The sequence below is a fragment of the Ptychodera flava genome, chromosome 1 (genome assembly GCF_041260155.1).
Source record: "Ptychodera flava strain L36383 chromosome 1, AS_Pfla_20210202, whole genome shotgun sequence".
NCBI lineage: Eukaryota > Metazoa > Hemichordata > Enteropneusta > Ptychoderidae > Ptychodera > Ptychodera flava.
In genome coordinates, this window is record NC_091928.1 from 51,199,768 (window position 1) to 51,221,046 (window position 21,279).

Sequence of the window (21,279 nt, forward strand, 5' to 3'; positions counted from 1 at the left end):
CGAACATCGCAACCCGATATGGTGTTATATATAAGCATCCTTAAGCATGAACTGTATAAAGATATCATTACGCATTTTTGGTTAAACTGGAGACAGCAACAGAATCAATATTGTGATTTGTGGACATGGTGCGAGATAGGAAAATGGAAAATTAAACTTTTAACTCAACATTATTGTGCTTCGAACCAGTACAACCTGAAATGGGATAAATTACGCCTAGAAAGGGAAATTCGAGAACTTGCGAAAAGGTTACATGAAGACAAAAGTCTCTTTGATGAATATCAACAAAAGAAAAGTTCTCTAGCTCAGTTTGTAGATGTGGAGAGCAGAGGTGCAGCTGTACGATCTCGTCATCAATTACTTACTCACAGTGATGTTTCGAACAGTTTTTTCTTTTCCCTTGAGCGAGAAAGGGGAAGGTCAAAGCCCATTATTCACAAGAAATGTGCTGACGGATCAATAACGAAAAAGCTGATGAAATTCGTACATTTTTTTACATTTCTACAAGGAGCATTATTCTGCTGAAATGTTGACTTTGATGCCCAATCTGTAATTCTCAACAATTTGGTGCAATTGAACTAGATCGATCGTGAATATCTTGATGCTGACATTACTCATGATGAACTTACCTTTGCTGTTAAGCAACTTTCAACTGACCGTACTCCAGGTATGGATGGTTTGCCTAATGAATTGTACATAACATTCTGGTCTTTTATTGGTCAAGACCTTCATAAAGTGTTCATTGAGTGTTTCCGTAATAATCAGCTTCCTATTTCTTGTCGGAGAGCAGTGCTGAGTCTTCATCCGAAAGCTGGAGACAACACTTTAGTCAAGAACTGGAGACCCATTAGCTTGTTATGTAGTGATATAATATTGTCACGAAAGCTCTCGCAATTCGTTTACATAATGTTTTGTCCAAAATAATTCATGTAGATCAGTCCTGTTCTATTGCCAATCGTCACATTTTTGATAATGTGCATTTATTAAAAGATAGCATTTTCTATGCCAATGACACAAATTCTCCTCTGGGTATTCTTGCTCTAGACCAGGAAAATCTTTTGACTGTGTCAGTCATTATTATATTTTTAAAACTTTGAGCTCTTTTGGTTTTGGCCCCCGCTTCATTAATTACATTAAACACTCCACACAGATATTTAGTCAGTGTAAAGATAAATAGTTTTATTACTGTTCCATGTTCAATTAACCATGGGATTCGACAAGGTTGCTCACTTTCTGGTCAACTTTATGTCATTGCTCTTGAGCCATTTTTATGGAAAACTAGGAATAACAGGAACATAAGGGGATGATTATATCTGAAGCTCCTAGTTGCAGTACCTGCCTTTTTGCGTACGCCGAAGATGTTGAAGTTTTCATGACTAGAGATGAAGATTTTAGTAACTTAAAGTCCACTCTCGATTTGTATGAAAATGCGTCTAATGCAAAAGTTAACCTTAAAAATCTGAATTTCTCCGGGCTGGTAGTTGGCGAATTTGTATTGACACGCCATTAAATATCAAATGGAACTTAACAGGATTGAAACTGCTTGGTGTGTATGTTGGTAATTCAAACAATTATTCTAAGAAAAATTGGTCTAAATTAGTGAACATCACTGAAAACAAGGTGAAATTTTGGTCGTCATTTGCTCCTGGCATGTCTTACAGAGGTCGTGGTTTGGTCTTTAATGAACTGATTGCTTCAAAACTACTCCAGACTTGTACAACTCCCGATGATCAAATAATTTCCTACCTTCAAAATCATTTTCTGAGATTTTTCTGGCAAGGACGTCATTGGATTCCTTCAGAAACTCATTACCTCATTACTCATTACCTCTCATTCAAGGTGGCCAAGGCTTATTCATCTTAAAACTCGTCGCATTTCTTTATGTCTTTCTAATATTCAAAAGTATTTGTATCAGGATGTTCATCCTCCGTCGTATTATTTTACATATTTTTATCTTAGAAGATTCGGTGGTCTCAATTAGGACAAACAGTTACTGCTCACGACTGACATTGGCTTTCGTGATGCTTTTATTCCAGCTTTTCATCGTGATTTATTACATTGTTGGTATTCTGTTGACAAAATTCGCAAAGGACCCAACTTTGTGTTCCTTACATTCTAAAAGAGCCTCTTTTTCAAAATCAACTCATTATGCATCCCATTCATAAGTCTCCTTTTACTGTACCAGCCTTTGTCAATGCTAAAGTTACCACCATAGGTGATCTTTTCAATACTGTGGAAATTCGTTGGTTTACTTCTTCAGATTTGTGTGATAGAGTTGTTATTCATTCACAGCGTATTTACAAGGCTATTCCTGTTCGTTTAAAATCCGACATTGAAAATCATTTTTCTCACAACGATCCAAACAATGCGCCAGATACTGTGTATTCTTTTCAGTTGCGACATTCTACAGAGTACAATTATTTTCTGTGTAAAACTGAGAAAGGTGCAATTTACAAGTACTTGATAATTGGCCACCATAATGCATGTTTACCAGACAGAGAAGACACCATCTGGAGGATATTTTGAGCATTCCACATTCCATTAAGGTAGCTACATACCTTTTAGACACTTTCAGATTTTATTTATTTCTCAACTGAACACGTCCCAAACCCCAATAAAGTATACATTTTCTGAAAGCCCTGATATAGAGCTATCCGACCAAGCACAGTACACGGTCATTATTTGCATAAGAGTCACGTGACAAGCGTTTTGCTGAACCTTCCAAAAACCGGTTTTTCCCGCCTTATGCAAACACGCTGCAAGATTTCCGGTTGGAATTTCTTCATTGACAAGCCTTGACAATATCCTTCAAAACCGTGTCTGGGATTTTCTTTATATGCCTTTGTTTTTTTTTAATGCGCTCTTTAAGGTGTAAGTTGAAGGTGCTTTTCAAGGAATTTTAATTATCGGGCCATATAATTGAATGGCGCCTCTGGGAAAAAAATCGCAGACATGCTTTTGAAGGATATTGTCAAGGCTTGTCAATGAAGAAATTCCAATCGGAAATCTTGCAGCGTGTTTGCATAAGGCGGGAAAAACCGGTTTTTGGAAGGTTCAGCAAAACGCTTGTCACGTGACTCTTATGCAAATAATGACCGTGCACTGTGCTTGGTCGGATAGCTCTATATCAGGGCTTTCAGAAAATGTATACTTTATTGGTGGTTTGGACATGTTCAATTGAGAAAAAAATAAAAATCTGAAAGTGTCTAAAGGGATATAGCTACCTTAAACCAAACTTTGCTTCATGTTATTGTGATATCATCATAAAGAAAGAAGGGGATTTACAATGGCGTATTATGCACGGAGCCTATCAAACTAGTTCTTTTTTGTTCCGTGCTGATTTTCATTCAGACGCCAACTGTTCTCCCTGTAATGACATTGATTCACTTTGACATCTTTCCTTGAATGACGAAACATTCAACCGCTTCTATATGTTATTTCAACTATAACGTCTCGTTTAGTTTTATCAAGGCAAGCTGTAAACATTGCATGTTTTTTAATTAATCATCCTACTAAAAACTGTGTATTTATTCATAGACGGGCAATGTCTCTGTTTGTTTACATTTCTACAATGGCTAATTTGTGTATTCATTTAGCAAGAAGAAATGTGTTTAGGAACGAGGGTCCTGTTGATCCGTTGGACATATTTAAGGTGGAGCTGCATGTTGCCAACACAGATATTTTCAAAGCAATATTTCTCATAAAAGATGACAAGGAAAGCCCCTCATACTATACATTTTCAAAACGTGGAGACTCTAAAGTTTATTAGTAGTAGCAGTTGTTTACTCAAAGGATGAAGTGGGTGTATATTTGGGGCAAAATACCTAAGTTTTAGGATTAATGATAAAAATTAATTTAAGTCAAAATTTGACATTATTTTATGAAATGTACTATTTTACTTGAAAAAAGATTATATGTAGAAAATAACGACTATTTTATTTCGCTTTATCTATCCTCATTCTAAAATGGCAGGGCTTTAAAGGCTGACACTCAAAAAATTTGATCCAGCCAGAGTCTAGTTAAAGTCTTTGGAAATTTCAAAATTGGTACGAAAAAGAAGACGGCTGATTTGCATACATTTATATAAATTAACTCTGCTCTATTATTATTAACATGCTTCAAGTTGAACATACCAATATATTAATCTTCGGTTTACAACTTAAGGTAAAGGGCGACGAATTCGGACGCGCACGCACTTTAGAACGTTTCTGCGCAGATTTAACTCCAGCCTGCCGCAAATGGGTTATTTTGTAGCGCATGTATTTAACATCACCTGTCATTGTTGAAATTGCGCTTTTACCTAATTTTTTGACCCAGTCTCTTAGAAATACATGTGACCTTTAACCTTGTCATATTTTGACCCCCTAGGAAGCTGGTTTTTATTCAATATGAGCGCAAAATTAACATTTCTCTCCCATTTACATGGCGCATATTACCCATTCACGTGGAGATATTGTAAAAAGTAGCGTGGTGACACCCTTTTATTAAAAGTGTAAACTAAATGGTATTATGTCAGGATTTTATTCGCCAAGTTTGGTCAAAATGACACCATTCAAAGTGACAGGAAGAAAGTTCGAAAATTATGTAGTGATATAATTTCGATATCGTCATTTTGTAATCGATACTTATGTTAAAATTTCTTTACAAACATCATGAAAACTATACATTCGACAGATATGGATCTTAATCCTTGGTATTTATTAAAATTAACTCATTTGCTAAGCGTTTTATAATTGCTTTCTTTAGTTTAAGTGAATTATATCATTTTTATTTATTTCTAACGACGCCATCTTAACGTCCGTTTCCATGGAAACGAGCGTGGTGACCCCCATTTTTTATTTCATTTTTGCACTTGCACAACTTCAAAGAATATTTGTGCAAAGTTTCAAGAAAATGACACCACAACCTAATTTTGACGTAATTCGTAGTGCTTCACCTTTATCAAAATTGAATAATTTTTTACAAAAAAGTGATTTTTGAGCAAAATATGCCGTGTTGGGTGCAGCGCCCCCTTAAAAGCAAGATTTTCTCTAAATTCAGACTTAAATTTTAGTATCATCGTCTAAATGAAAATTAACATTCTTTTAAATATTATTGGATTTTGATGATATTCTTTGTGGCACTCATGATGATCAACTAAATTTTCACATTTAAGAAACTTCCCTGATTTCGTCTATTGTGTCACCTTTTTCGAATTATTATGTGATAGGTTTAAGATATGTATTTCTTGTTAACATTTACTTTTGTTATTCATGACGTTTTGTGTTCAATGCAGCCCATCACTTTATAGTGATTTTTTTTATTTGTATACGGCTAGTTTGTATCTTATATTTTCTTTGGTTCCTGGCAATGTAAAAGTTTCCTTTTAAAGTTTTAGTATGAAGGGACCTGTGTGAAATAAAGATATTTGAAAAACTACTACTACTACTACTACTACTACTACTACTACTACTACTACTACTACTACTACTACTACTACTACTACTACTACTACTTTTACTACTACTACTACTACTACTACTACTACTACTACTACTACTACTACTACTACTACTACTACTACTACTACTACTACTACTACTACTACTACTTCTACTACTACTACTCCGTGCGGACATGTGGTAGATGGGCTCCTGAATTTTGAGTTGTATTCTCATCATTCAGCATTATTGATCAACTCTACTGGTATATTTACTTCGTGAGTAATTGATACTTTCAGTTTTGTGTAGTTTTTGAGGTTTTTAAAGCTCGATTGGCTGGATTGGGGTGGATTTTATATTTCCCTTCCCGGCCACTGTGGGTAAGCAATATGGCTACCCAGGTCGACAATCCATTCAGGCACCTCACCGTAAACATGCTGTGAGGTGCAACAATGTCGAAGGTGTGCCAGTAGAAAATATGTGTCTGAAAATTCAAAGATTGTTGAGGCTGAAAATATTATTGCAGCTTCACGAATGAATCGTTCAGTGGTTGTGTATCTTGCTAAATTAGAACCACAGAGTCTGTCTTTGAACGCCAACTAGTGCTTGACAATGAATTCGTCCAGGTTGAACACATGCTCAACCTGCCTCCAAAGTTATTTCATCTAATGTGCCCCCATTTATCCCTGATGAAAAACTAGAGGAAGAATTGTGGAAACTAGGAAGAGTAGTTGGACATATGCGAGTCATTCCCCTTGGTTGTAAAGATCCTGCCTTGAAACATGTCAAGTCATTCAGACGGCTAATTCACATTTTGTTACACAATGACAACATCAACGGGCTAATACAGGTCAAATATCAAGATCATTTGTATCCAATTTACATTTCCGTTGATGAAATGAGATGCTTCGCTTGTGGTATGAAAGGCCACATTCGTTAAAAATTGTCCAGGTCAGCCCAGTGTTTTGCACGTTGTTGAAAATCAATTAGGAAATGTTTCTACAAATTCAGCTCATGAAACTCAGGCTCATCAAAGAAACGAAAATAGCAACAGTCAGAACAAAGAGTCGCATAACAATGTTGATAATGCAGAAAATTTCTTCAGCTGCTACTGAAAATATCATCGATGAGGTGATTGTTGAGGAGCAAGGTGTTGATGAGCAGGTTAAAGTTCAAAATACTAATGATATGGAAATAGGCGATGCAAATGATGTAATCAATGAGGAGATAATCAATACTAATGACAATAGCAATGAAGGTGTTAACGATGAAACAAGTGAAGGAAGGGCCAATAGTAAGAACACAAATGTTGATGACACAGAGTCCGCAGTTGTTGGTGTTGCTGTTGAAGACAGGGTACGAACCCCTGCTTCTCCTTCCCCTTCTTCTTTCCCTTCCTCTCCCTCTCTTCCTTTTGTTCCTTCTCCTTCTTCTTCTTCCTCAGTTGTTTTTTTCTCAATCCCTTGATTTTCCAGAGACGCCTTTCTCTGGTATTAATACTGGAGGGATGCATACAGACTCTGATTTTCCATTATCCCAGACAACTCCGGTCAAAACTGGTAATAGATTCGATGTTCTCAGCCAAGATTCTGATATTGACGGAGACGAAGAGGTTGATGACGCCGATAGTATTTCTATGACATCTGAAGTTTCTGATACTTCTGAACTGACAGATCGCAATGATCTAAGCTTTAGCAGCCTTTTAGAGTTTTTAGCGCAGATTAAAGGTTCAAAAAAGCCAGTCCAGAGATGTTATGAATATTGTCCAGATTTAAGACTTCTAATTAAAGCATTGCATAAGTTGCGCAAATCTGATCATGTTACAGCCAGCCAAAATGTAAGAATATATAGGCTGACAGTTAAACTGTATGCGTATACCAAGACTAAACATTATTCTCTAAAATAATGGTCACTAATGCCTTAATTCTTTTGTCTTGTCTTTTAATGGCAAGTATTTCAACTTTAACGTGGAATATTAATGGAGGTCACGATTCTCTCAGACGTGATCAAATTTATCTTACTTGAATGTAGATCACCATAACGATTTTTGTTTCTTCCAGGAAACTCACTCAACAATTGATAGTCAAGCCCAATGGCAAATTATTTGGCGTTCACCAATATATTTTTCTCACGGAACTAGTAACTCGGCAGGTGTCGCTATTCTCTTTCCCAAGAGAAAACAAGTGAATGTTATTTCTCAAAGTAGTGTTGTTAGAGGTCGCTTATTACATCTCCACGTGACTGTAGATGAACAGCCATTTCACTTAGTGAATGTTTATGCCCCGTATTCTGGAGAGGAACGTTTACGTTTCTTCGCTCAGCTTAAAAAGTTTTAAACAGTATTAATGATGATCCAGTTATTATGGGGGGAGATTTTAATTGTACGCTCATTCCTAACTTAGACAGGGGTTCCGAGACTGAGCCACACATGAATTCTTCTAAGTTTCTTTCTGATATTGTTCATCGCACAAAACTTGCAGATGCGTGGCGTCACACCTCCTCACGTAATTATACTTGGCAAAGAAATAATAACAAATCACGGATTGACACCTTCTTCATTACAAAAGCCCTCACTTCAAAAATCTAATCTGTCTCGATTGATTCATGTCACAATTTATCTGATCACAGTCCAGTTTCCCTTCATATTTGTGCCAATTTCACTAAAAATAAAAATCCTGTTTGGTGTCTCAACACTAGTTTCTTAAGCAATGATGACTACTGTAATTTGATCAAGACTTTTTGGCAGAAATGGCGCAATGAAAAACAGAGATTCACTTCACTTCAATCTTGGTGGGACATTGGCAAACAAAAAATTAAAGAAATTAGCAAACAATACAGCTATCAATACATCTACCGTTATAAGCATATGAAAAAAGAATTAAACGATCACGTCCAAAATCTGCAATGCCTGCTTGCTGAACGCCCTTCACTTCATAAAACCTATCAGCAACAGAAAGATATCTTGGATAACTTAAATAAGATTGAAACTCAAGGCGCAGCTGTTCAAGCACGTTATCAACAATTTAATGATTCCGATGCCAGTACAAACTTTTTCTATTCCCTTGAGAAACATAAAGGTCAGCACAAATCTCTTAATCAGCTGCGTCGTCACGATCAGACCATCACTGAAAATCAACATGAAATCCATTCACTTACTCGTACCTTTTATCAAAATTTGTACCACCCGGAACCCATTTCAACTGCAGCCCAAGATTCTCTTCTCGATAATTTACAAAAATTAAACCCGGATAAAGCTGAACAGTGCGACGAACCGATCACTTTTGAAGAAATGTCCTCAGCCTTAAAGCAGGTTACCACTGGTAAAACACCTGGAATTGACGGTATACCAGTGGAATTTTTTAAAACGTTTTGGTCCACTATTGGTCATGATTTGCATGATGTTTTCCAAGCCTCTCTCACAGATGGTATTTTACCCACTTTTTGTAGTCGTGCTGTTCTGACTTTACTTCCCAAGTCAGGTGACAATACTTTGCTACGTAACTGGAGGCCGGTTAGTTTGCTTTGTGCAGACTATAAAATCTTTGCAAAAGCTTTATCTATTCGTTTGAAAGGCGTGTTACCTGACATCATACACATCGATCAAAGTTATACAGTTCCGGGTCGTCAAATTTTCGATAATATCAACTTAATCAGAGACTGCATAAGTTACCATAACGAATTCACTCTTCCACTTGGTATTGTGTCACTGGATCAAGAAAAAGCTTTTGATCGGGTCCATCATGATTTCCTCTTCAGAACTTTGCATTCATTTGGCTTTGGTGATAATTTCATAAAACACTCAAACGGAAAGTCTTGTTCGAATCAACAGCTCTCTTACTGCTCCAATCCACTTTGAACGTGGAATTAGACAAGGGTGTTCTCTATCTGGTCAACTTTACCCCTTTGTTGTAGAGCCACTGCTTCACAAATTCGTGAAGATCGAAATATTCAAGGAATCATGATTCCAAAATCTAATGGGCGCAAATGTAAGCTATCTGCCTATGCTGACGATGTCAGTCTTTTTATCACACATAATTCAGAATTCAGTATTCTCGAAAAATGGTTGCGCACTTATGAAGATGCTAGTAATGCTCGGGTTAATTATAGAAAATCCAAAGGGCTGTGGGTGGGTGCTTGGCGTAACAGAAGAAACACCCCTTACCAATTCAATTGAATAGTGACGGTTTAAAGATCCTTGGTACTTTCATAGGCAATATTGCTGACTATTTCATTCAGAATTGGGATGACTGCATATCAAAAGTCAACAACAAACTTAGTTGGTGGTCAAGATATGCCCCTGCAATGTCGTACCGTGGTCGAGTAATTGTTATTAACCTGCTCGTGGATATCAAAATCTTACATCGCATTTTTTCTCTAATTCCGCCACCTGATGTATTCAATGAAATTCAACGTGCGCTTCTTGATTTCTTTTGGCAAGGTCGTCACTGGGTGCCTGCTACTGTGATATACACTCCTCTCGAAAAGGGAGGCCATGGTCTTATTAATCTCCCTGCACGTGCAAAGGCATTCCGCTTACAATATATACAAAGATATTCGTATTCAGGTTTAGATCATCCTTCATTCTCATTCACTGATTATTACTTTAGGCGTGTCCACAAACTTGATTATAGTAGACAACTTCTTGCAATTAAAATTCCCAGTATTCCTGTTACCATGCCTCCATTTTATCTTGACTTGTTACAAACTTGGCAGTCTTCCAAGGCTGTTCGTAAGGGTGATCCCACCTCAACGGATAATATTCTCCAAGAACCTCTCTTTTTTAATGATCAAATCAAGCATTCAGTATTTGATGATCAGCCAACCCTTTCGAATCATCTCATTGATGCTGGGATAACAAAAATAAGTGACCTTGTCGATCCTTTTTCCAGAAACTGGTTATCTCATGATAATGTAGCAAACATAATGCCCATTTACTCGCGTAGGATTTTGAGCAATGTCGTGACGTCATTACGTAATTCCATTCCTGGACAATGGAGAGATAAAGTACAACATTCGTTCTCCGAAGATGTCAATCTTAACGTTCCAACCTCCCCCATCAATACCCGTTTTCACTTTGACATCATTCATACCGATGAAACAAATAACATTGTCCTTAACTGCCCCCTCTATAAAATTGAAAAGGGCGCAATTTATAAATTCCTCATCATATCTGACTTCCACAAGAAGCATAGTGATCGTCCTGACACTATTTGGAGGGAATTACTTGGTCTGTCAAAAGACACGAAGGTTAATTTTAGTTTCTGTTATACTAGTCCTATACCTAAAACTGAAGGTGATCTTCAATGGCGCATTTTGCACGGTGCCTATGCAACTGGTAACTACCTGTTTCAATGTCATTTCAGTCAGACCCCAAATTGTGTTTTCTGTGGTAACAGAGATGACCTTGTTCACATTTTTCTGGAATGTCATCGACTAACCTCTTTGTTCAAATTACTGCGTAAATTATCTCGTCAACTACTTGGACCCAACTGTAGGATTTTGTACTGGTGGTTTGTAATGGGCCCATCTTTTATTAAAACTGTTATGGATAAAAATATCCATGCCCTTTTAAACTATATTTTCAACACTGCAAAACTTGTTATTCACATGACTCGTCGTAAAGCCATCACTGAAAATGATCCGCACCCTTCTGGTGACCTTATTACCGCCTTTAAATCTCGTCTACGTTCGCGTATACTAAATGAATACGCTTACCATGGTTTCTCCCGCGAGAACACGAATTTTGATAGATTTTTGTGTGTTAACAATGTTTTAGCTTCTGTTAGTGAAGGAAAACTGAAAATTGCAGATATTCTCTCGTGAGGTGAGCTTGTTAGGTCTGTGTATTAACACACTGCATACACTCTACAGCATTAGGCTACACTACTGATAACTGAGGCTCGAGTAGCTTCGAGTCTATGCCCTGGGCACCGTACTCCTCACGGGAATCATTTTCATGGTTCGGACAGTTGTCGGAGGGACATACACTTTGCTTTGTTTCAGGCTAACCACTGGGCTTGTGTTAGCTTTGTTGCTGCCTATTATCTTGACGTCCAGCTGTCAACATTGGTCCGACCAATCTCACGTGATGCTACTATTTAACACCTGTCACCTGATGTCATCTATATACTGGTTTTCACCTTAGGCTGGATGCACGTACGCTTTGGTAGTCATCTCATCGCCTGATGTCAATTTTATACTACCAGTTATCTAGTGATGTCATCGACGTTTTGGTCTCCACGTCAAGACCCAATGGAGTATCAACCTCAGTGCTACTGTGTGTTTTTCTGTGAACGCTGCTTGTGATTCTCAGTTTGAACCTTTTTTGATTTCTTTTGATTTTATTGATTGCACCAGATTGACGTGTACAGCTGAGTGCAATTTTGTATATTTGTACACGACTTTTATTATTGGAATAAAAGTTCCATTGAAAAGCTAAAAACTACTACTACTACTACCACTACTACTACTACTACTACTACTACTACTACTAATAATAATAATAATAATAATAGTAATAATGATAATGATGATGATTTATTTTTCAAGAGCGACTTCAATCAATCAAATATTAAACCGCTTTACAATAAAGATTTCAAGATTATAAAAGTACAACAATTAAAAAACTTTAGTTAGAATGCACTGATAAACTCGGCACACGTACAATAACATAACCTCCTTAACGTCACATCGGCAATTATTCGTTTCATTTTTATACGTAGCAAATATTCAAAACGGATTTTCTATAACTCACCATTCAGTATATTTTTACCATTTTACAGGATGGTCTTGCAGCTATTCATGAAGCTGCAGCGAATGGTTACCATAAAGCAGTGGGAATTCTCATAGATGCAGGAACGAACAAAAATATACAAGATAAAGTAGGTTTTACATTTCATTTTTCCAAATTTCATTTTTGCCGTAGATTTTTAAATATGGTTCTTCGATATTGATCAAAAATACAATTTTTGCATTATAAAATATCAATCTGGTCAGACTCAGGATAGCTCATCCACAAATTTTCTCACTTCAACCGTGTAGTAAGTGACCAAGATAACTTTGTCATATTTATCTTCTTTTCGTTCATAAATAACGACAAAGTACTTAGCTTGTGTACTTTATCCATCTAATACAATTAAAATCTAGCTTATCCTTACTTGATTTTAAAATATTTCTGAAGATTTCAACGACTCCAGAATTTTTGGTAGCACTTTTTAAAGTTGAAAAATAAGTACTCTATGTCATATTTTGTTTTGGGGAAAAGTTAACATATCCCTACAAAATGCGAAGTTATGAGAAGAATGCAATTTCAAATTTTAATACCGATCGAAAATAATCTTTATCTTTCGGATTTGACTTTACATCCTGACAATCACGCTGAAAAGACTCAGGTCTTACAATAATCTTTGATGTATTTTGTTATCGCATACATATTTCTGTACATGGAACCTTCGATCATGCTTGTGTATACTTTGACATCGTCATACTTATTAGGATGGAAACACAGCTCTCCATCATGCTGTTTACAAATCCAACAAAGAGGTCATCAATGTGTTGACTGAAAGGTCGGTCGATGTTAACATCGTAAATGAGGTACGTAGGCTATTTTTGCTAGGTGTTCTTCATTTGTATATCACAAGTAACGCCTATTATACCATAAATGTTTTGTTTTAATATCTGAGGTACGCCTGTTTTCATAACTCCAACAACATTATAAATTTTCATATCACATAATATGGGTACCGCTCTCAGCCTAAAGCTATCTCCGGTTGGACGTGTTTATCGCCATCATTATTATTTTTATGGAGATAGTAACATCTTCAGCATTAACTGAACATATATATCTGTAATTAATGGTCCATTTCGTTTTCTTTCTGGCAATAACACTGCCGTTTTCATTCTGGAAAATGTCTTTATATGTCTTAGATTATTCTATTGTGTTCACTGCATGGCAACCATAGTACTTGAAGAAAAAAAGGAGATACACTGTACTGTTTGTGTCGACTTTTTAGATTGGTGAGACCCCCCTGTTTTCTGCACTTAAGAAGAGAGATATCGAGTGTACGAAACTTCTGCTTGCGGAAAACAGCAAAGTGTGTGAAGACGTGGTAAGAACCATGAATCTGATTATTTACCACAGTAAGACACAAAGTGAGAATACATTGAAAGAAAGATTGACATTATTTCATTTAGTTGTGGAGTTTGTCTTACATTCTTTCTTAATGTTTGGATCAATCGCGTCATTGCTTGTATATTTTGCTGACATTTAAGAGAATGCAAATAGTTACATCTATTGTTTTTTTGTTTAACCATCTGTCGGATATTTTATTAAAGTAGACTGAATTAAACGTAAACATTTACCTTCATTAACAAAGAGGTAATAATTAAAAAGAAATATACAAAGTGCACTAAAGATTTTGACTTAAATTGATGATGTGTCACTGCCTATAGAACACAATTCTTGAGTTATTTTTTTTGGGGGAAAGACTGTTGAGAATGGAGCGTCCTGCATTCAAATTTAATTGACAAACCATATACAGTTGATCTGCTTCGATGATAATTTTTCAGAATGACACATCAAATTTGTCCCAACTGTTATATGCTGTGAGAAAGCATAATGAACAAATGACTGAAGACCTTGTTATGGCCGGTGTAAATATAAATGAGCTGAACCAGGTAAGATGTTATTATACGCACTTATTACTTCGCACGGACATGACCAGATTGTGTATTATAATGGATGTATTGCCATGTCGTTCGCCATGAGTCTTATGGACTGCGCTAAAGTATATCTTTGGTCTTTTGACTTGTTGTGAAAGCTATAATGTACCTCTACCGGCCTATAATGGATGAAAGCAAACTTCGCTTCGTATATTATGACGTTCAAGTTTGCTTTCGTCAATTAAAGGCCGGGAGGCGTACATTATATCCATCGTTTTATAGTTTTGGCAATGCCAGTGAATTTGTAGTTGCAGAAAATGAATAAAAAAGGAAATTTAAACTCAGTTTGAAGCCAGTGAGCGTCGTCCGCATGATCGGCCCTGACTCTTTATACTGTATACATTTACACACTCCAAACTGCACTGCATGGAACACGCGCTTTCGACACAAAAAATGAGCAGTACTTTCATCGTTCTATTTGGAATTAAAATACGATGTATTTTCGTATGAAATGGAAAAGACTTGCATCCCTACCATCGATATCAAACTTAAAATATCAAATTTCAATATAATTAAGGTGTATCAGAATTAGATATCTTTCAACGGAGAGCAAACGGCCGTCTTGACTTTTGGTTTTACCTGACCTTGGACCGAAACTTAGAATGACTTCGGAGTCATTTCCGTAGACGCTGCGGTCAAGGTTAATGATAGCTGCTGCCGTTGTTGGCCCGTCAATGTCTAGTTCTATTGGTTTTCACACTTACCTCGTTTAAATGGCCACTGACGTACATAATATACCGTGTGTCAAACCAAACATCATCTGGGAGTTTGCAAACGTACTTTGTTCTATTTCACCTGTACATCAACGAAGCGAGCACGGCGAGGACGGGGACAGCCGAGCACAAGCAAGACAGAGCAGACGACCGTGCATGCGGAAGGACTCACAATATTTAATAAATCGTGCAGTAAGGCATTATTATCGATATTGTGGACAATTTTATAGATGTATCGTTTTGTGTATTACAAGGATCACCCCATAATTTCCAAACCCCTTTTAAATGCCAAGTCCTTTATTCTTTTACAAACGAATACGTTGTAAAGGTGTGCTCGCTGTGGGCCACAATGCTGGATAATTTGGTCATTATTAGTAATAATTAGGGGTAGGACGAAACAAATTCACTGGTATTGATAAAGCTATAATATAATTGGTTATTTAGTATTATTGTTTTCAATACTGAGGTCATTAATTGTAATAATTTCGTAGGGACCTTGTTGACATACTAAATTGACAAAAATAATATCGCCGACAAAGTGTGTAATTTTGTGTTTGCGTCTTCGCAAAAATGTAGACAGACATATGAAAGTAGATTAATGATAGGTCGATAAAAGATAGATGAATGGTCATTTCTTTTTATGTGTTCCTTTATCCACGTCTCTGTGATCGTGTGTTTGTGACTGTTAGTGCATCCATGGTTTTTAAGAAAGAAAATGTGGAATAATATGTTTTATAACTTTTTTACATTAAATTAATGAATAGCAAGTACATATAAAACCTTTCAATTCTTGCCTTCCTGCGAAATTTCATCTTTACAAACTTCTGTCAATACAGGATGGCATGACCCTACTCCACCAGTTTTCTAAAGATGGTGATGAGGAGGCAATGAAAATACTTCTAAACAATGGGGCAGACGTAAATATGTTCTCTGAGGTAAGTATAATGTTCTTTCAAAGTTTACTCTGAAAGATCAAGAATGAGTAAATATATGGATTTTATGTTCTGAAATTATACGTTTGATATCCTTCCTTGTTGATAATGTTTCCCCATTCTTATAGACAAATATAGCGTGTTTTGTAATTATATAACATTGATTATATGAATTGCGAAAATCCTAGGGTGTATTGTAAGAACCCCTCTTTGTAATAGCCAAATAAGATATATGACTAGTACACCAATTATTTCTGTAAATTCCATAATACACATTTTCAAACGTTATTAACAGTGTGCTTGCTATTTTGTCTTTCTAGACCAGATACACCGCTCTTTTTTTCGCATCAGAAGAAAAACATTTGAATATAGTAAGGTCATTACTAGAAACGGAACAAAAAAGTTGCATGAAGAAAATAACGTAAGTTATGGCACCAATAGCCAAGTTGAATAAGTGAGTCATATTGTATGCTTTTATTTTACCTTTAAATGTAAATTTTTGATACATACATGTGAGCTTTCAACGCTGATTTAAATTCTACGATCACATTTATTCATGTTCTCACACTATTTTTTAATTTCCATACAGACAACAATGTTACACTGGGCTGTGGACAACTACCATCCAAATGTAGCTGAAACACTTGTCAAGGCAGGAAAGCAAATCGATTTTAAGATCACCGCTCTACAAGAGGTTAGGACTGTTTATGTATTTTAGAAAAAGTTAGAGAAAATATACTCGCTAACAATAGTTCATGTCATGATCGACAGTGTTCTGGCTTTTTGTATAGAAAGAGCTATTTTTTCCAGAAATCATTTTATATGCTTTAATGTATGTAAAGTGTTATTTTGATACTGACATAATTCTTGTATAATTACCTAGGAAAGGTTCCTTGGCTCCCGAACACTACATTTGATGGCCGTAAAAGAAGACCAAAAACATGTTCAACTGTGTATTCAACTTGGAGCTAGTGTCAATGTTATGGATGACGTAAGATTTCCCTACTACATAAATTAAGCTATGGCGTTGACAGTAATTTCTTTAGAAATGTAAACGAAAGCAAGAGAATAACGGGGGCTTGAAACAATGCGTTTAGACTTCTCTAAATCACAATTTTGGCGAAAGGCGTAAATACTTAAGGCTAACATAATAGGATATAAATCTGACTAACGCAAAATAGTACGTTTAGACTTGAACATGTGTTATGAATTAAGGCAAGGTAATTACCTCTTACATCTTTCATTTAGTAACAAGAGTATATTACATTTTATTTGCTTTCATCTCAACAGAATAACCGTACGCCTCTTTTCTATGCTGTGGAGGGAAAATATACAGAGACTGCGAAATTTCTGCTTCAACACGGCGCCAACTTTGTATCAAATGACGAGGTTAGTCTAAGAAAAACATTTATATTTCTGTCCACTGCTTTTTCAAATTTCTACGTATAGGAATACACATATGTACACAAAATATATCTCCAGCAGTGTGACTGTTACATATATAAAGAGTACATATAATTAAAAAAAACAAAGTTATAGCACACGAAGCTCCTACTGGCATGCAGTCTTCCGTAATGTTCGAAAATTGTATCAATGTGAGAACCTCCAGCGATTGCTTTACCCTACAAGTGGGTACTAATGGGCTACACATTAAGCTGTATGACAAAAGGGATGATTTCGATTTTGAAATCATAAATTATCCCCACTTGTCAAGTAATATTCCATCTGCACCTGCTTATGGTGTGTACGTGTCTCAACTTCTTAGGTATTGTAGGGCTTGTGATTCTTACACTGATTTCAACTGAGACACAGCTCATTTGCATCAAAATTACTGAGACAATGATACGCAACAAAAAGACTCGTTAGGACTTTCAAAGAGTTCTACGGTCGATATGACGACATTGTGGCCAAATATGACACCTCGGTCACTCAAATGATTAACGACAGAATTCCCGGCTTTGACTTATTACAGTGATTCATATCCTGTATCTTTTCATACAATATTTAGACAATTTTGGGACCAATCCTGACGGGTGTAGCATGCTAGCAGGGTACGCTTACCCATTCCGGACACCTGGTACCACCACTAATTATCAGTGGTTCAGGATGGTCCTACTTAAATTTGTAAGAAACACGATTGGAACTAAATTGGGATAATTGGATTGGCACAATTTCTCAAAAATTTAAGGAATTTGTTAAATATTACACCATATTTACTAACCATCTTTAAAATTTTATTCAAAATTTGCGATGTTGTGCTCATGTTATGAGTAAGAATCATTGGATGACTGCATCTAATGCAATATTGTTCAATACTTATGAACAATATTTATATTTGAATGAAAATATGCGAACTTGTCTATGCTTTCTTTGGTACTGAAATACTAGTTTTAATCTCGATTTGTTACTTTTCCCCGACCAAAATGAAGTTTTTTGATGGATTTACGGTTTAGTTAGTCAGGGTCATTTCAAAAGTGCCCTGACTACATTTAGTGTTTTTTAAGCCCCAAATTGACGAAAAAGTAAGGGACATTTTAAAAGTGCCCCGACTCAAAGTCATTAATTACACAAATTTTATGCATTTTGTCTCGTTTTTTATGACATTTACACAAAAATACCACCTGTTCATAGAAAAGAATACGGTTTAATGGATATACAATAATTGACGTGTTTTTGTTATTTTGTTCGATGGAAACAATATTTACTTTTTACAGTATTCTATCATTTTGTAAAATTTAAGCTGTAAAAATTTCGATTTCATCAAACTTTCATCAAAATTACTCTCATCCAATTATCCCAATTTAGTTCCAATCGTGTTTAAATCACAATTGTCCCATGGACCTGGTAATATATTACCGTGAATGGAAATGATTATTGGACCAGTTTAATGTCATATTACATATGACAAACTAATTTCATGATGCATCTGTTTCTTAAACTCCAGTGGTCTACGGACGAAATATTCACCTGTCAAGATAAACCTATCTACATCGCAGCAGCAAAATATGAAAATGTTGAGTTTGTTAATTTCTTAAAGAAATTTGAAGATGGCATTGATAGTAAAAATCAGTAATGTAGTTACCATTAAATGTGCATGTACTTCAGAGAAGTAATTCTGTTCAACATTTTACAAAGAAGTCTATACTTCGAAAATGCTTGTGGTGCTTCCAATACAACCCTAAACACCTGATTTATGATGGTAGATTTGCACTTTGTATTTGAAATGTTGATCCGACTGCATATTTTTGCTAGAGAAATTACCAACTCTTACCTATAAATATACATATTTGATTTTTTTACAGCGTGGTCTAGCTGTCATCCATGAAGCTGCGATCGCAAACTTTCCTAAAGCTGTAGAAATTTTTATAGACGAAGGCACAAATAAAAACATGAAAGATAAGGTCAGCTTGGTACTCTTTTATGTAATATCTAGAGATTAATTGTATTTTGCTTGTTTACAACTTTTTTAATTAGGTTTTGACAACATAAAAGATCACTTCGGATTTTTTACATGCTTAAGACTATTCAAACAATTTGTCAACAGTATAATTCAATTATCTTCATGTAGCAGGATTTTTCAATGTAAGAACAGCTCTTTGTTGAAAGTGTGATATCTCTTGCATTTTAGTTAAGTCAACTATATTGCCTGGGTCCTGTTTACTTGCTCTTCATTCAGAAATTGATACGTGAGTAGGTCTGTTGCATTAAGGTGTTGGATACGGCAACAGCGATGCAAAACCTCTAAATTGTAAAACTGTAGAAAATACTTAACTTAATCCGTTTACAAGAATTTCTCCCCAACGATAGCATGTTGGTGATTTAAAATACCAATCTTAAAACGAAAATTTGAAGATGAAAATGTGATCGCGAAAATGTGATCACTTTTACCGATTAATTAATAAAATCATGCATATTTGCATTACCATATTAGCAATTAAACAATCTGAAGGCTGTTTTCCATTTTTATGATTGACAATTTTCATGTTGATTGTATTTTTCATATTGCCACATTTTTTGTACATGGCAGAATCATTGCAGCTGATCTTTTTTTGAGCATTCCATGCTTGATTCGTACTGTAAACATATTTTATCTATACTCTTTTCTTTGACTTTGCTACACTTCGTAGAATGGAGACACAGCACTCCACCATGCCGTGTATGAATCCAACGAGGAGGTTATCAATGTATTGATAAAAAAGGATGTTGATGTTAACATCGTAAATAAGGTACGTCCTTGGTTTTTATATTTAACACGTTTACCACACTCTCCTTTAATAGATATCAGTCCGAAGCCACGTTGTTATACACTTATGTGTTAAGATAACTTTTATCTTATTAAAGCGTATAGCTCCAAGCCTAAACTATTTGAAATAGGTTATTCGCTAGCATAATATATTGTGTTTTAACAAAAAACACTATACGTTTAGCAAAGTACTTTATGCCAGTCTTTAACACAGTAAGGATAAGTTACTTTTCGATCAAGCAGGAATTTTGCTGTCTCTAGATTTTAAGGAAATGGTATTAGACGATTTTGGTACCAATGTTTCCTTTTATGTCAACTTGTAGAACTTTCGAACTGAATAAACTTAATTCATGTACAGAAATTTCTCCCCAAACTTGTGTGAAAATAATGTCTAATATATTATGTTATATAGATTGCTTTTTTACTTCTAGGACGGTGAAACACCCCTTTTCTCTGCATTAAGGCGTCGAGACATCGAGTGTAGTAAACTACTGCTTAGGAAAAATAGTAAGGTGCATCGTGACGTGGTAAGAGTTCTTAATCGTACTCCACTCATCCATACACACAAAGTAGCTTATATGTTTTGTTTATAACTATTCATTGTATTCTAAGCCTTTTAAATAAAAAAAATACATTTTGATTGGTAAGGACGTACTTCAATTTACAGAACAAAACAATCTCAAGCCCCTGTACTTGCTAAAATTTCGGAAAATAGGTCAACGGTTGTCTTAAGTCAACCTGAACATTTCAGACATATTACAGTTTCATAGTGGACATTGTGCAAACAAAAATGAATGACCTAGCCCCCCCCCTTAGTTGCTAAGATACGAGAAAGCTCATTTTGGGTTGCCACAATTTTTAGAAAAATGGTTATATATTTGTCGTCCTATAGAAACCAAACATCCAGTGTTTGGAGTTTTCGAAATGAGTGACTGTAGGTCAAAGTTCATCTGAAGTCATCCCAAAATATCTGCAAAACCCTGTTTGCATACTGTTAAACGTTAATAGAAATTTAACTGCAGTCCTTTGTAGTTGCTCAGGCACAAGGAAGTAGGTTATAGGCCGTGAAAGGTTGTCCCGAATTTTAGTGAAAAATGTGTGGTCTAATGTTGTCTAATGTCAAACAGAAACCAAATGTCTTGTCCTCATATCCTTACGTTCATATGTGATAATGGGTCAAAGGTTGTCAAAGGTCATTCCTTAGTTAGATGGTTTAATCCTATTTGCTAATATAAAAAAGAAACTAAGCT

The 21,279-nt window shown here is 35.7% G+C and overlaps 1 protein-coding gene and 1 long non-coding RNA gene across 2 annotated transcripts in view; both read left to right on the forward strand.

Annotated features, from left to right (window-relative positions):
* LOC139145493 (serine/threonine-protein phosphatase 6 regulatory ankyrin repeat subunit B-like) overlaps positions 1–18,859 on the forward strand; it is a 102,818-nt gene extending 83,959 nt beyond the window's left edge. The window contains exons 14-17 of the mRNA XM_070716706.1: positions 16,376–16,480; positions 16,670–16,777; positions 17,077–17,175; positions 18,731–18,859. Of these exons, the coding sequence (XP_070572807.1) occupies positions 16,376–16,480; positions 16,670–16,777; positions 17,077–17,175; positions 18,731–18,859 (441 nt within the window). The remainder of the gene's footprint in view (positions 1–16,375; positions 16,481–16,669; positions 16,778–17,076; positions 17,176–18,730) is intronic.
* A 226-nt stretch (positions 18,860–19,085) lies between these two features.
* On the forward strand, positions 19,086–20,556 carry LOC139142444 (uncharacterized). Its single transcript, XR_011554405.1, has 3 exons — positions 19,086–19,187; positions 19,914–20,012; positions 20,461–20,556. It is a non-coding gene; the product is annotated as an uncharacterized lncRNA (long non-coding RNA).
* The last annotated feature ends 723 nt before the right edge of the window (positions 20,557–21,279 follow it).